At 32.7% G+C, this 16,205-nt stretch overlaps 1 protein-coding gene across 2 annotated transcripts in view; it reads right to left on the reverse strand.

Moving 5' to 3' along the window:
* LOC111510310 (putative inorganic phosphate cotransporter) overlaps positions 1–16,205 on the reverse strand; it is a 103,693-nt gene that overhangs the window by 73,180 nt on the left and 14,308 nt on the right. Inside the window, exon 1 of one of the 2 annotated variants that reach the window (XM_074180773.1) lies at positions 733–946. The exons of the other annotated variant lie outside the window; for it this stretch is intronic. Coding sequence (XP_074036874.1) covers positions 733–745 — 13 coding nt within the window. The 5' untranslated portion in view covers positions 746–946. Of the gene's footprint in view, positions 1–732; positions 947–16,205 lie in introns of those variants that run through there. 2 annotated transcript variants of the gene reach the window in all.

Here is a 16,205-nt window from a genome sequence, read left to right on the forward strand (position 1 = left end):
AAATTTGTTGTAAGTTACATTCGTTCAATAATCACCCGTCAACTTTTTTTCCCTCTAGCGATCTACAAAAAAAATTATTGCCATTTTTAAAAATATCCCTAGACTTTTCCGATGTATATATATATATATATATATATATATATATATATATATATATATATATATATATATATATATATATATATATATATATATATATATATATATATTAGAAGCAATAAAATCATTATTATTATTACATTGTTTTAACCATTTTATTAAATTTGTATCGTCATTAATATTTTTGATGATGCAATATTATTGTTTTGTATTTTTTGTATTTTGTATCATTATATGTATACTCATTAATTATTGTTTGCCAAACAGCACTTATCGCCTAGATACTTTATTCAACTTGCTACCTTAGGAAATGTACTCTTACTCTTGAGAATGAAGTAATTATTATTATCATTATTATATCTACCTAGTGAATTTCAAACCGCAATCTATGATTTTTTTTACATCAACGCGTTTAACCTACCATAGACAGTTTTCCTGGTTAAAGTATTACTGTTTCACCTCGTCATTTACAATTTTCTTTCATATTCTTCCTTATATAAAGGATTTGCTACAAAGTTCGAATGATTCTCCTCTGAAATGATAACCATATACTTTGTCATGACACTTGAAACACCATACAATTTAAATGAACATTTTCTAATTTTCAACTTCGTCATATTCCATAGAAATTACCTTTCAGTTCCATTTCAACAAAATTGTTTCAGAACTCAGAAGACTTCTTGATAAAATCTAACGGAGAACTTTGCAACATCAACTTCCCAATACTTTCACTAAATTGATGAACGAATATCCAGTGGGTACCAAAGACTGAATATTTCAACACACTCACTCAACCGTCGCGACATATTGGCACAAAAATGTTTGATTAAGGTTTGACACTGAGTAACGATAAAGCGTTCCATAAGCTATATAGTGAGTACTTACCACCAGATTCTATAAACAAGGTTATTCAATCATATGGGGTCGGGTGGATGCACTATTGTTTACAGCACGGTACTCTAATTACCTTCTCTTCAATCTGATTCAGTTCAACAAATTATTTCGTTTTATTTAAATTTCGTAACCATACAAATTTAATTGAATCGAAATTATTTCACTTTTTTGTGCGATAATACCAGAATACCGCAAATGACATAATTTTCTTTCGTATTTTAACTTCTTAATTTAGTGTCATTTTTGTCATTTTTCTAAAAAAATTGTAAGGTTTTGTGTCACGAATAATATCATTGTACTAAATTGATTACAATGAGAGTTGTTTACAATGCATCACATTTATCGAAAAAGGTCGGTTGAATTTTGATTTGGATAAATCACTTTTTTCAAAATCAGTTTTATCATATGTGGAGATGACTGAATGTTGTTAGTGATTATTTTTTGAAATTGCATGCAAGTAACTATTTATAATATAAGTTATTAATTAATAGCAAAATCTATCGAACGGCCTTAGAGAATGTCAAAATGTTGTAGGTAATTGTCACAAAATCAGACAACCAAAATTTCACCATGTGTGTAATATACGTCTAAAATTTTATTTTTAATGAACTTGGCCGATGAAATATATTTTTATTCAATAGTTACATAATTCACTAAATTTTCTGAGGAATTATAGGTTATGAACTAGCAACTCAAGTTGTTTCATAATCCGAACAAATACCTTATGGAAACAATCCAAACCGCTATTCGGTGAAATTACTTGAATGAAATGTGAGAAACTTCAGAAGGGAAAAAGGAAGTAAATAACTGTGATGAGATATAACTTTATGAGATATTGAGATATGTAGATTATTCACAGAAGGTTCTTTCACATACAAACTGGAAGAACAAATAGCTTCGAACAAAAGATTACTTCCAAATGAACCTTGAATTATACGGAAGAAAAAATTACTTTTTTTCTTTCACTTGTTACTCCAAATATCAGTTCAGGAATTAAAACAGATATTATTCGTAGAAACGTTACCTGACGTAATATATGAAAGAGTATTGAATAAAATATCACTTACATGGTACACTATCATTCTGAACGATGTACCTCAAAGTTTCGGGACATGACACTTATTTCATTGAATAACTTCTTTCGAGATCAATTGCCCTAACACCAAACTGATATTTTTGCACTCGACGCGCGTTTCGCCAACAATGTTGGCATCCTCAGGAGAAGAAAATTGATACCTAGTCTAGTCGGGTTAATCCTAATATACTGAAATTTGTTACCTGAGGTTGTATACTTGAAGTCCAATATGGAATTTCTCGGTAATCAACTACCTGCAAGTTCTTAGTAATTATTCTCTTCCTAACAGAAGATTAAAAAGCGGGCGTCGAGTACAAAAATATCAATTTGATGTTGAGGCAATTGATCTCGAAAAAGCTACATTTTGCTATTTCTAGACTCTCACATGCATCGAGTAGCCTGGTGTCATGCACATGCTTAATCAGTTTCAGATTGTTTTCACCAACTCTGTGGTCCTTGTCTAGAGCATGTTGGGCGACACTGGATTTTTCTATTCTTCCGTATTTCATGTGTGCACAATGCTCCTTGAAGCGGGTTGTAATCGCTCGTCGGCTCTGGCCGATGTATTTGCTGTTGCAATCTTGACAACTGATTTCGTAAATCCCCGACCTTTCTGTATTTCCTAGTCTATCTTTTGGATTACCAAGAAGCTGTTGCAATTTATAAGAAGTTTTATATGCAACTTTCATATTTACTTTATCGAATATCTGTTGGAGCCCTCTCGTGTATTGGGATTCATATGGGATTACTATAAACTTGTTATTACTCTCCTCTTTTTGATAAGTCAAAGATTTACGAAGTGCTTCCCTAAACTAGCATTTTCTAATCATCTTGTCAATTATATCTGGGTTAAAAGCATTTGCTTCAGCTTCATACCAAATCACTCTCTTTTCATTGTCGTACTTATCTTTCTTTAAAGGAAAAGTTATTAACCTGTGTACCAGAAATTGCAGTGCCGCCATTTTGTGTTGTGGACAATGATTCGAGCCATTAGGAATGTATCTGAAAGTGCCCGTGTCTTTCCTGTAAATGTCAAATTCTATTTCGTTCTATTCGTTCCTTATGACCTGGGAAAGAACTTCCCTAGGGTCTGGATCAGGTATGTTGATGACATATTCGCTGTAGTGGATACAAGGATAACCAGAATTGAGAATGTCCTTTCAGCTCTAAACAACAGGTGTAAGAGTATGAAATTCACATATGGAGTAGAAAAAGAACGAAAGTTGCCGTTTTTAGATGTATTGGTCATGAGGAACGAACAGAACGAAATAGAATTTGACATTCACAGGAAAGACACGGGCACTTTCAGATACATTCCCAATGACTCGAATCATTGTCCACAATACAAAATGGCGGCACTGCAATATCTGGTACACAGGTTTATAGCTTTTCCTTTAAAGAAAGATAAGTACGACAATGAAAAGAGAGTGATTCGGTATGTAGCTGAAGCAAACGGTTTTAACCCAGATATAATTGACAAGATAACAAGAAAGTTGCCGTTTTTAGATGTATTGGTCATAAGGAACGAACAGAACGAAATAGGATTTGACATTCACAGGAAAGACACGGGCACTTTCAGATACATTCCCAATGACTCGAATCATTGTCCACAATACAAAATGGCGGCACTGCAATATCTGGTACACAGGTTTATAGCTTTTCCTTTAAAGAAAGATAAGTAAGACAATGAAAAGAGAGTGATTCGGTATGTAGCTGAAGCAAACGGTTTTAACCCAGATATAATTGACAAGATAATTAGAAAATGCTAGTTTAGGGAAGCACTTCGTAAATATTCGACTTATCAAAAAGAGGAGAGTAATAACAAGTTTATAGTAATCCCATATGAACCCCAATACACGAGAGGGCTTCAACAGATATTCGATAAAGTAAACATGAAAGTTGCATATAAAACTTCTTATAAATTGCAACAGCTTCTTGGTAATCCAAAAGATAGACTAGAAAACCCAGAAAGGTCGGGGATTTACGAAATCAGTTGTCAAGATTGCAACAGCAAATATATCGGCCAGAGCCGACGAGCGATTAAAACTCGCTTCAAGGAGCATTGTGCACACATGAAATACGGAAGGATAGAAAAATCCAGTGTCGCCCAACATGCTCTAGACAAGGACCACAGAATTGGTGAAAACAATCTGAAACTGATTAAGCATGTGCATGACACCAGGCTACTCGATGCATGTGAGAGTCTAGAAATAGCAAAATGTAGCTTTTTCGAGATCAATTGCCTTAACATCAAACTGATATTTTTGCACTCGACGCCCGCTTTTTAATATTCTGTTAAGAAGAGAATAATTACTAAGAACTTGCAGGTAGTTAATTACCGAGAAATTCCATATTGGACTTCAGGTATACAACCTCAGGTAACAAATTTTAGTATATAAGGATTAACCAGACTAGACTAGGTATCAATTTTCTTCTCCTGAGGATGCTAACTTTGTTGGCGAAACGCGCGTCGAGTGCAAAAATATCAGTTTGATGTTAGGGCAATTGATCTCGAAAAAAGTTATTCAACTTTCACACCAAAGGTTCCAATCTCATCGTTACTTATCTCATTACCATATCAGCACCGTTTTTGGATAACATCACAACATCATTACATAACATGCGACTTCACATCACATGAAAAGATATTTCTGCTCTTATCACAAATGATTTATTCATATGTATCATAGTTAATTCAATCCCAGTCACAGAAATTTTGTTCAAGTTGAAAGAGGAATATGATGTTTAGCAGATATTAGTTTTTTAGAAAATAGCTTTTCGGCTATCTACTTCTCCATCATCAAACAAATGCGGGAAACCTCGAAACTGAACAAGAAAGAAAATAAATTCAATTGGAATTTTTCATGAATATATGTAGATCATGTAGATCTATCAGATACAAACTGAAAAAAATTTCTTTCGGACCAATTACTTTCACATGAACACTGAATTACAGCGAAGGAATGAATCGTATCAAAACTATTACTTTCATATGAACATTACACGAAAATCACTTTGACCCATCCAGGTATAGTTTCTTCATAAACCATCAATATATAAATTTTTTGAATCAAAATGGATTTTCAGTTCAATTCTGATGTGCTGATCCAATTGAGATGTGTCTTAATGGAACTAGCAATTTATTGGTGTTTCAGAAACCGTTTGAGTGTGGTGATATCCTGAAATATTGTAGTTTTCTGATGATTTGTGATAGTCATGAAATGTTCTGATACAACTTCTCTGCTAGGTTTAGTTTCAGAAAATATTTTATTAGGCTCATCATATTTATTGTCGTCATTAACATTGTTCAAATCTCATTTTCATAGTCAATGAAATCGATGATTGCAGCAGTTTACCTTGAACAACTGATATACATCTTATAGTCTATCATTTCCAAAAATAGTTTAAAACGGTTTTTAGAATTTGTAACAATATACCAAACAGTTAGAATACACTAATAGAATTGTACTACAAATTCTCTTCAATATTGTCCCTCGATTGATAATATCATTAATTTCCTGAGCAAACTTCCTCCATTACATTCACTTCATCTTAAGTAGTTCAGGAATGTTGAACTGGAATTGATATATTTTAATTGATAACTATCGAGGAAATACATATGTTATTAAACCACATTTTATTGGATCGAAGGATACTTTGTACAGACATACTCAAGGTGCTTGTTATTAGGTGGTTTTGAAAGTCTTGTCCATGTATTCTTGTAGCTCCTTGTATCAGTGAATATTTATTCCACTATGTCCTGGTATATACTGATCAATATAGATTATTGGACTATATACATTGATGCTGTCAACATAACATCGTCAACATAACATCGAGTGGTCCCAAGCTGAGGTCATACACAGGGAGGAACATCGAATCATCAAATATCAACTGCAATTTTACATTTTATTGGTTTGAGTAATTCTGTTTGTTGTTTTCTCAAATCATATTCATCAAACCGAACTCAGTGCGTTAAAATAGAAAACGAAATATCAAATACCATAGTACTTCACCAAAGGGGTTCCACAAGGTAGTGTATTGGGACCACTTTTATATACATTGTATACCTCTAATTCTCATAATCATCTGACATATTGCAATTGCCAAATGTTTGCTGATGACACGCAAATTTATTGTGCATTTAAATTGGAAAATATGAGGAAAGCTAATATAAATATCAACCGTGATTTTGAAACATTTCTTGAGATCATCATTTGTCTATAAATTGTAATAAATCTTCTGCTGTATTATTTGGTAGCGATACTCAGGAACATGAAGCTTTGAGTGAAATGCAAATAAACTTAGGGGCTGATATGCTCACTTTCAGAGACAGCTGCAAAAATTGAGATTTACTCATAGATCCTAAATTACGTTTTAAAGCACATGTTACGGAAAAACTTCGAGAGGCCTAGGCGTCGTTGAATTTGGTATATCAGCAGAGAATGTATTTAAGTTTGGAAGTGAAGAAAATGTTGAGCGATACTATGACATTGTCCCATTTCAATCACTGTGACATTGTGTGGTTCATGTTTACTATAAAATACTTAAATTCAAAAATCCTGAATATTTATATAGAAAAGTTATATATAGGGCATGTGCAGTCTTCGGAGAAAAAAATATGATCCATATTCCTGCACACAATAAATTAATTTATAAAAGGTCATTTACCTACCAGATGTCTCTTCACGGCAATCTCCTGGAGGTTCCCAAGTTCTCTACATCAATTCACACTTTAAAATAAATGACAAAAAAATTAGTTTGAGAAGCAATGAAACAAGATTTTTTTTTAGAATATCTCCCCAATTATATTTGAGTTCTATTTATATCCTGGTGTATCTATAGTTAGAAAATTGTTATTTATTTTCGTTCTGGTTTATGTGGAAGAATTTGGTTTTAAGACCTAACATAATCCATTTATTTACCTCATTATGTGATCAGAATAATATTTCATGTTATGGTGAATAATAAATCATTATCATCATTATTAGAAAGAAATTCAAAGAAGCCGCATACATGTTGTCCTACAACGCATTTAGCCAAGCTAGTGTAGAGATACGCAACATATGGAAACCCATAATCAAGCGAAACGGTCATTTCCCGCTAAATCGACGGAACGGATGAAGGAAAGCGAAGATAAGTACTCGAATGACCCATAAATAGTTATCTCTCGAAGGAATTAGTCCGGTCATCACCCGGAGACGATTGTGGATACGAACAATCGAAACGTCGTGAAGTAACTTGGCTTGGAATCTCTTAACTTTTTCTTATTCTTATTCATTTCTTGTTCAGTTGTTTTATTTTGAATTGTATTTTATTTCCCTTTTATTTCATTTCAGGGTTTTTGCTTCATATAATTGTTATTTTCAGCTATTCTTTGTTAATTTTTCTTATCAGTTCTTTCAGGGATTTCGAATCATTTTACATAATATTAGACAATGGAAGTCCAAACTAATGAAATTCATCATGTAACATTATCAATCACCTTCAAAACAACCTAAAATGTTAACCAAGCATTTGGCACTGATAGTGAGAATGAATACACTGTTTGGTTTCCGATATTTCACTCCGGATATTTCAGCCTCGAAGACGAGCCGCGAAGTGGTCGACCTGCAGTAATCCATACCAAAAATTTGAGGACCCTTGTGGAAACTGATCCATCCCAAACTCTGTCTGGTATGGCGGAAGAATTGGGCGTCAGCTCCAAGGCTTTTGATGGTATTGGAAAAATAAATAACTCGAAAAGTGGGTGCTCCAGGATATGAACGACAGACAGAAATTGTTATGTTTCGAAGCCTGCTCTTTACTTTTGGGTAACTAAAACGATTTTTCTTTTGGATCGGATATTCACGTGTGAAGAAAAGTGGATTATCTGCGACTCTACGACAACAGGATAGTTGAGCCACCCAGGCACTATCCAAAGGCAACAAACCCTCAGAAAAGATCATGATTACTGTATGATGGTCTGTGGCTAATGTGATTTACAATAACGTTCTGCAACCTCAACGAACCATCACAACAGAGTACTATTGTAAAGAAACTGACGAAATGTACCAAAACTTTCGTCAGAAGCAGCCTTCACTGGTCAACAGGAGACGTCCGAACCTGCTCTATGACAGCGTCCGTCTACACGTTTCACAAATCAACGTCCAAAAACCGAAAGAGTTTGGCGTCGAAGTTCTGCCTCACCCACCATACATCCCAGACCTCTCGTCAAACGGCTATCATCTATTCAAGCACTTCGATAAATCTACACCGATAAAAACTTTGCCGATCAGGACCTGGCAAAAACAGCCTTCGTCGACTTCATCGAATCCCGAGTACTAAATTTTTATGCTGACAGAAATAATCGACATGTGTTACGTTAGCAGAAGTACACTGACTCAAATGATGCCTATTTTGATTGAATTGAATAAGTATCAATTCACTGAGATAATACAGTACGAAGTAGACTCATAAAAACAAACAAAACTTTCGAAACAACCTAACCTTATACACATCTAACAAATTATTTTACTCATTTTCAATTTCAGAATGCATTATGTGTCTAAATTGATACTAAAGTTAGATATTTCTTCAAAATAAAAATTGTTCTAACCCTACAATAGGGACCAAATTTTATGATGCTACATACTTCGTTAAGTAACATAATTTGATTTAAAAAAGTTTGAATATTATTTCATTTGTCTACAACTGACTTGTAGACTAAAGATCACAACAATATCATTTGAATAGGTAAAAAGGTTTTTGGCTTTTGTTGGAATCTTCCAAGGAAATGAAGAAAGTAATTCAGTTCAGTATGGACTCTTCACACAGATATGTATATCATGTATGGAAGTTTAAAATCTGTCTATTTGAAATCTGTTTTTCCGTTTATCAGCTGTCGCCCCCATACGAACGACAACTCTCAGAAGTTGAGAAACTTGTGCGTGTGTGAATTTTCTATAATGTTTTCCAATATGGTACTGAAGAGTCTTGGGGCAAGTGTCTTAAGGCGAAACTTCGGTGTATACTAGTGAGGATGACAGTGTTCTATGTAAGTGCAATTTGTCACCATTCATTTAAAGTATAACTCATGTGAATGATATCTGATTTTTATTCCACAACGAATGTTGAAAATACAAACTGAGTAGAAAAAAGTATCTTCTGTATAATTCAGTGTTCATATAGAAGTATTTTTTTAAAGAATTTTTTTCTTTCGTATAATTCAATGTTTATATGAAAGTTTTAGGAGGACTTTCTTTCCCAATGAATAAGGTATTATTTATTCATCAAGATACTTCATTCCATTGTTTTGTAGGAGTAATAATTGTTAAAATTTTTAAGTTCATTAATTTTCATTGCTTTCAAATAGTTCAGTTCAAACTTTAATGTTATGTGTGTAAAATTTTGAAATCTTTATTGAAGATATGATTTTCTTCTAAAAGATTTGAATATGTTGAAAGTGTTTCCTTATTAGGTATAGCTTTTATGATGTTCTTGGATACGATTTCTGAATCATCTGCCAGTTTGACCAATATATACCTTAGGACACGCACCACATTTTAATTCATATACTCCTTATATACTTCTCAAATTTGGATATTTTGTTTTGATTATTTTCAACTAACTTTCCCAACGTATATAGTTACCTGTTCTATATGCAATTTAAGTATCTTGTTTTGTCTTGTTAAAAATGAAGCAACTTGTTCATTTGTTTGTCCAAGATATGGAAAAATTCTTTAATTTTGATTATAATTATATTACCTATCGATAGGAATCGCTTTTGCGGAAAAACAGATTTTCAACAGAATTTGGTTCATTTCAAAAGCAGAGGAAAAAATACGGAGACATAATGGACCAGAAAACTAAAGAAAATTTGATAAATGAGGTATGTATGAGGAAAGTTACACATTGTGTCCTTTTCAATAAAAATTATTAATTTGCAGATAAACATGAACCCGAGGAAATCTACACGTCAGAATTTTGTAATTGGCTAATGAGAAAACATGATTTTCCTGTTTTCCTGGAATATGTTATTTGGACAGATGGAAGCACTTTTACGAATTGTGGGATATTCAATGATGGTGCTCCACCGCACACTACCAGACGAGTAGGTTGACTGAAAGGTTTGGTGATGAATGGATAGGAAATAATGGGCCGGTGAGGTGGCCAGCAAGGTTTTCAGACTTAAGAGTTATGGATACATTTTAATGGGGTACACTGAAAAATAGAGTTTCTGGTCAGAGGGAATCTCAAAATATTGAGGGCTTTCAACACAGCATTGTTAGAGAGTTCGGAAGCTTGAGAAGGAGGGAAATTGATAGAGCAGAGAATAATATTCGGAGATGGGCACATTTGTATTATCATGAACGAGGCCAACATTTTAAGCATTTGCTGTGATTTACTTTTGTCTTTACATCTCACTTAATTATTGTTATTAGTTCAAAGTTATATTTTCATTGAAAAGTACACAATGTCTAATTCACCTCACATTTGCTTTTCAAACGAACCAAATTCGGTTAGATTTTGATCCAATAACTTGAACATAGTTCGATGTGATTATTGTTTTTCGGGATACAAGTTTCAATACATTTCCGATGTCCTAACACCATTTCTATCGTATTTGTAATATATATGTATCATTTTTTTTTCTCCATCCGTGAAAGCTAGTTTTGCCAAAAATTTAATGAATTGTGCAATAACAAAATGTCATTGAGTGTAACAAATTGAAAGTCAAATTTAGAAACATAAAAGTCAAAGATTATTATGATTTTTTTTTCAATATCTCTAATTTTTCGAGAATGAATGATAACTTATGATACATCATCGAAAAGGTGAAATCTGGTTCTATTCAAAAGAGGAAGAATTCAATGTGGCATCCATGAGAGAAAATAAAGTTGATGATGGTAGCCGGAGGACGAAACGTTGGATAGCAAATCTGAAAACACCATTATGTAACAGGGAAAAAGTGGCAATGTGGAAGTTCAATTTATTTTCGAATCCTCCAAAAAATAAAGCCAGAACAAAATAAAAACCAACTTGAATGCGCAACTTTGCCCTAATTCAACTATCTTCGTATCTCTCATAGTTTTTAAGATGCCAATGATGAGGATCGAATTTGAAACACCCTGTATATCTTAGTAGAAATTATCAAAGACGGTAAAACCACAGACACAATGTTTCATTTGTCACTATCACACACAACACACTATTTTTTTGGAGTTGGCCTCGCTGATTTTAGCCCATTTGGTATAGGCATGACTTCGTTTCCACTGATTAAATTATTTGGCGTGATATTTAAGTTGCTGAGTTATTTAGCTAACAAACGACAATTTCTTGAATTCAAGAAAAACTTGTGAGAGTTTCACTAAACAGTCTTACAAAAACGCGACACGTGTAGTATAGACACGCCTGAAGAAGTTATTGTATAGCGAAACACGTGTCACGTTTTCGTAAAGCCGTTTAGTGAAAAATCTCACAATGAAGTGTTGTTTTGAATACATTATGGATTTTCATCGAGTATCCTATTCCATCACATATGACATTTTTTTGAGTGTTGAGAAAAAAAAAGTAACATTTCGATATTGCTAACTAGACTAATCAACAGTGATCCGGTATTTCCTTTGTATTTCTTAGATACTCCTGAGGTTCTTCACGAACCCTGAACTCACACTGATGATTTTTGTTGTCCTGAATACCAATTTTATATTATACTTTCCGAAAATTTTTCACGATACGATCCATAATGAGTTTAAAAGGTTTTGCATTGATGAAAGGGTATGATGGTATTTTCTGTAAACAAATAGATGGTACTGCAATGGTAACCCTGTTAGGTCCTGTAAGTAATAACATTTTCATAAGAACTAGAAATAGCATATGCTAAAGAAAATGAAATGAATATTTTCCTTCAAACATATACACGAGATTTCCCAGCACACATCGAAATCGATAACACGCAAGTCTCTTTTGTTGACTCCACCAAATTCCTGGGGGTCATCATTGGTAGACACATGTGCTGGATGAAACACATTCAACTGCTCTGCGGCAAGCTTAGTAGAGTTTGCTACTCTTTGAAGGAACTCCAGAAAGTGGTCTTTAAAATCCAAAAGAGAGCAATTAGAATTCTAGCTGGACTAAGAGTAAATGAATCTTATAGAGGATATTTCAAAAATCTGAACCTACTCACTCCAACAGCTGTATATGTGTTTGAGTGTCTGAACTATGTCTTCAAAAATAAATCACTATTTATACCTTATGGAAATGACAACTCGGACCACATGAGAAATAAGAATATATTCTGGTACCCTCAACATAAAACTACACTCCTAGAAAAAGGCTGTTTTTATAAATGTCTAAAACTTTACAAGTTACTTCCTGAAAACATAAAATACATTAAAGTGCACAATGTATTTAAACACAAACTAAAACAAATGCTTATTGCAGCTGAACCATATGGTTTGGAAGATGTGGATGAGGGCACTTTCAAGAGATAATTGTCTCTAGCAATATGTTATATGTTGTTCGTAATCCTTTTAATGTGTTTAACAAATCTCTTCCCGATGTAATGAGATGAAAATGTACACGATTCCTTCTGACTTGTTCTATACAAATTTTATAATTTGTCCCTTGTGCGAAATAAATATTCTATTCTATTCATATGGACACCTTCAGTCCAGAAACGTAACAAACAATTGAACGGGAAACAACAAAGAACAATCAGCTGGCAAGAATATGTAGGTATTTGTGAATAGACGTGATGATGGAAAATATCCAGAGAGGATGTATGTAAAACCGATTACTATCTCAACAAAAACTCCAACCACCTGATGCCACTACAAAATGAAATAAACAAAACGTCTTGAAAACTTTGATTCATCCGTGAATCAGAGAGATTTCCTAATTAACTGAAATGTTTGAAGAATACCTACTTTCAAAAGAAACGTGGAAATGAAGGCTCAATCTAGCCGATAATATCAGCTATGTATGATATGAGTGTTAGAGGTAAGGTTTTATTTTGTGAGTGAAAAAGTTGGCGAATTGAGCATGACGAATTGAGCATAGCGAGTTGAGCAATTTCAATAACAAAATAAAAATTACTTTCAACACAAATATCATACAAAATTTTTTATACAACTGCCCTGTTTTCATATTAAAATAATATAAATTTAATATTTCTATAAAACACATTTTGACATCTCTTGTCAGTTAACTGTTTTCATGTTGTCGCAGTTGCTGTGAAGTGGCCGTGTCAGGTGACGCCAAATCATCTGGTTACCAACAAACAGTATTGTTTACAACTCACGCGTTTTATTCAAAGTCACATTTAAAGTTCTTGCTGGTGTTTCATGTCTTGCATAATGAAGAACAATAGTGAGGAATTGTGTGTTCCTGACGATGGAAAATATTTCATTATGAAAATTGCTACTATTTTCGGAATACATGAAGCTTGCCGGTGTGAAGAGCTGTGCCATTTATTAATAGAAGACATTAAATCAATGGATGAATCATTAATAGTTCAAATTCCAAATACAAAAACGAAAATAGGTCGTTCTTTTTGCATTGTTGGGAGAAACATTGACTTATTTAATGAATACGTTGCATTACACCCTTTTGTTATGAATAATCAACGTTTTTTTTCTGAAATACTCAAATTATAAATGCACTGCCAACCCACTTATTATAAATACGTTTGGAAAAATGCCCTCTACCATTGCTGAGTTTCTGAACCTCCCGGAACCAATAGAATATACAGGTCACTGTTTCAGAAGGTCTTCTGCTTCTTTGCTAGCAGAATCAGGAGCAAATATAACGGATATTAAGAAGCACGGAGGATGGAAGTCTACAGCAGTAGCTGAGAGTTACATCAATCAATATATTCCTTATAAAAAAGCTATTGCTGAAAGAATAATTCCAACAGCGTTGTAGCATCATCTTCTTCACTTCAAGAATTACATGTTAATGCCCATGAAATTGTCAATTCAGATTGTTCAAATATATTACAAGGCTCTTCAATATCGCAAAGTATATATATCGGCAGTTGTTCTGATTGTACTTTTTATATTAATGTTCATAAATAATAATAATATTGGAATTAATGTAATAATTGTTCATAAATAATAAAAATAATATTGTAATTAATGTATATAATACATTTGAACAGAATTAAATTGTATCTATATCTATTGTTCATTTATTTTATTTATTTATTTATTTATTTATTTATATATTCGGGATTCAAACAGAAAAAAATCCACTACAGTATCCACATAATTAAATTAATATTAAATTAAAGTAATATCTATACTACACATGTACACAGTGTCTAAAGTAAAGGATGAATTAAAATCAAATACAATAACAATAAAAACTGATTAATAGTTATTGACGAAATGTGTTAATTATAATTTATGAAAATAATCTTTCAATATTTTTTTGGCAGTAAGCAAAGAAGTATTAAAAATATCGAAGTAGTTTGCAAGAGAATTACCCCATTTAACGCATCGACATAGAGGAGAGTTCTGCGAACAGTTTGTTCTCTTGAAAGGTAAATTAAATAATTCATGTGCTCTGATTATTCTATTTGGAACATTTAAGTAAATGATTGATAATAACGATGGACAATTTATTTTGTTTGTTATTATTTTTTGTAAAAATAAAATATCTGATATGTTACGCCTTTCTTGTAAATTGAATAATTATGTTTTGTTTCATGCCCTTTAGTCAAAAAAAATCGTGATAAAAATACTTTTAACACTAGTATTGAAAATATATTTAACACGCTACTTTGTGAAGCTCATCTTTTAATACTTGACTTCAAGAAGCTCAAGATTCTATGTCTTTCTTCTATCTATATCTATCAAAGTATCCTCAAAATACATACAAGAAAAAGTGATATTGACAGAAATAACGATTTTCACAATTATTCAATAAGCTACCACGTGAATGGAGAAATCTCAATCTCACCCCTTTTAAAAGGAAGATTAGACAATTTTTAGAAAATTTCAATTTTTATTCGGTAGAAGAGTCCTTAGCGTAGGCAATTTCTAATTGATAAGTATGTAGTTTTCTTACCAAAAATAAATTAAAATTATTTATCTTCACTTTCCGACGAGCATTCGATATTCTTCCAGATAAACTTCATGTAGTTTCTACTAGACATTCCATACAATACATTGCTACTATTTTTGCTTTTAATTTCATGCATTTTATCTATATATTACCTTTTTATCTTTACATATTTTATATATACAATATCTTCTTACGCACACATCTACTTAGCTGACACTCATCTATTATTTTGTATTTTACTAAAAACTGTATAATACCATTGGACTTTTCATAAATGTATTCTGTACATAACGTGATGAAATAAATAAATTGAACGATTAAAAATGTCACTTTCAATGACAGTTGTACAAATTTTTGAATTCCCGAAAGCAAGTGAAATTCCATAGCCTTATTATCTTAGAGGATGAAATGGAAACGTATCCCTCAAAATTCGAAGTAGAAGAGAACTAATCTAAACCAAGGGATAATCATAAAGTCCTCGAATCCTCATGTATTTACAGGGATAACAAATGCAAAGCCCGAATAGTTAAACACCCATGGTTATAACTTAACGTTGGATAAAATTAATAGTTATTTATGTATCAAGGGAATTAGGAGGGCCTTAATTACCGATGGCAAAGTTTGCGTTCCGAGGGCCTCTGGCCCGAGGGACAGCAATTGCCTGAGGTTATTAAGGCTCATTAATTCCCGTGGTACATAGATAATTTTATTTCTGACCGATTTCAATAAAATTTTGTTCATTTTTGAAACGGAAAAATGTACCAATTCATTACCTTCCCGGTATATTTGAATCAGGTACCGTTGATTATAGTAGAGTTTTCTTGTTGCTAGGTTGTTGCTATGTTACTTGTTTATAAACAGAACTTTGTTATCAAGCTGTGTTTGCGGTGAAAACGTGTTTTCTACCCCAAATATAATGGAGGATATTTTGAAAAAAGCTGAACAAGCAAGAGAATCATTAATTCCATCGAAAAGTGAAGCCGTATACCAAAAAGAATACAAGATATATCTGGACTGGCTGACACGGAAAAATGTTATGCCAAAAGATGTCACTGAAACTGTATTTCTGGCATATTTTCAAGAACTG

The sequence above is a fragment of the Leptinotarsa decemlineata genome, unplaced genomic scaffold (genome assembly GCF_025532065.1).
Source record: "Leptinotarsa decemlineata unplaced genomic scaffold, Ldec_3_MD MMD2_tig00026299_RagTag_RagTag, whole genome shotgun sequence".
In the NCBI taxonomy this organism is placed as follows: domain Eukaryota; kingdom Metazoa; phylum Arthropoda; class Insecta; order Coleoptera; family Chrysomelidae; genus Leptinotarsa; species Leptinotarsa decemlineata.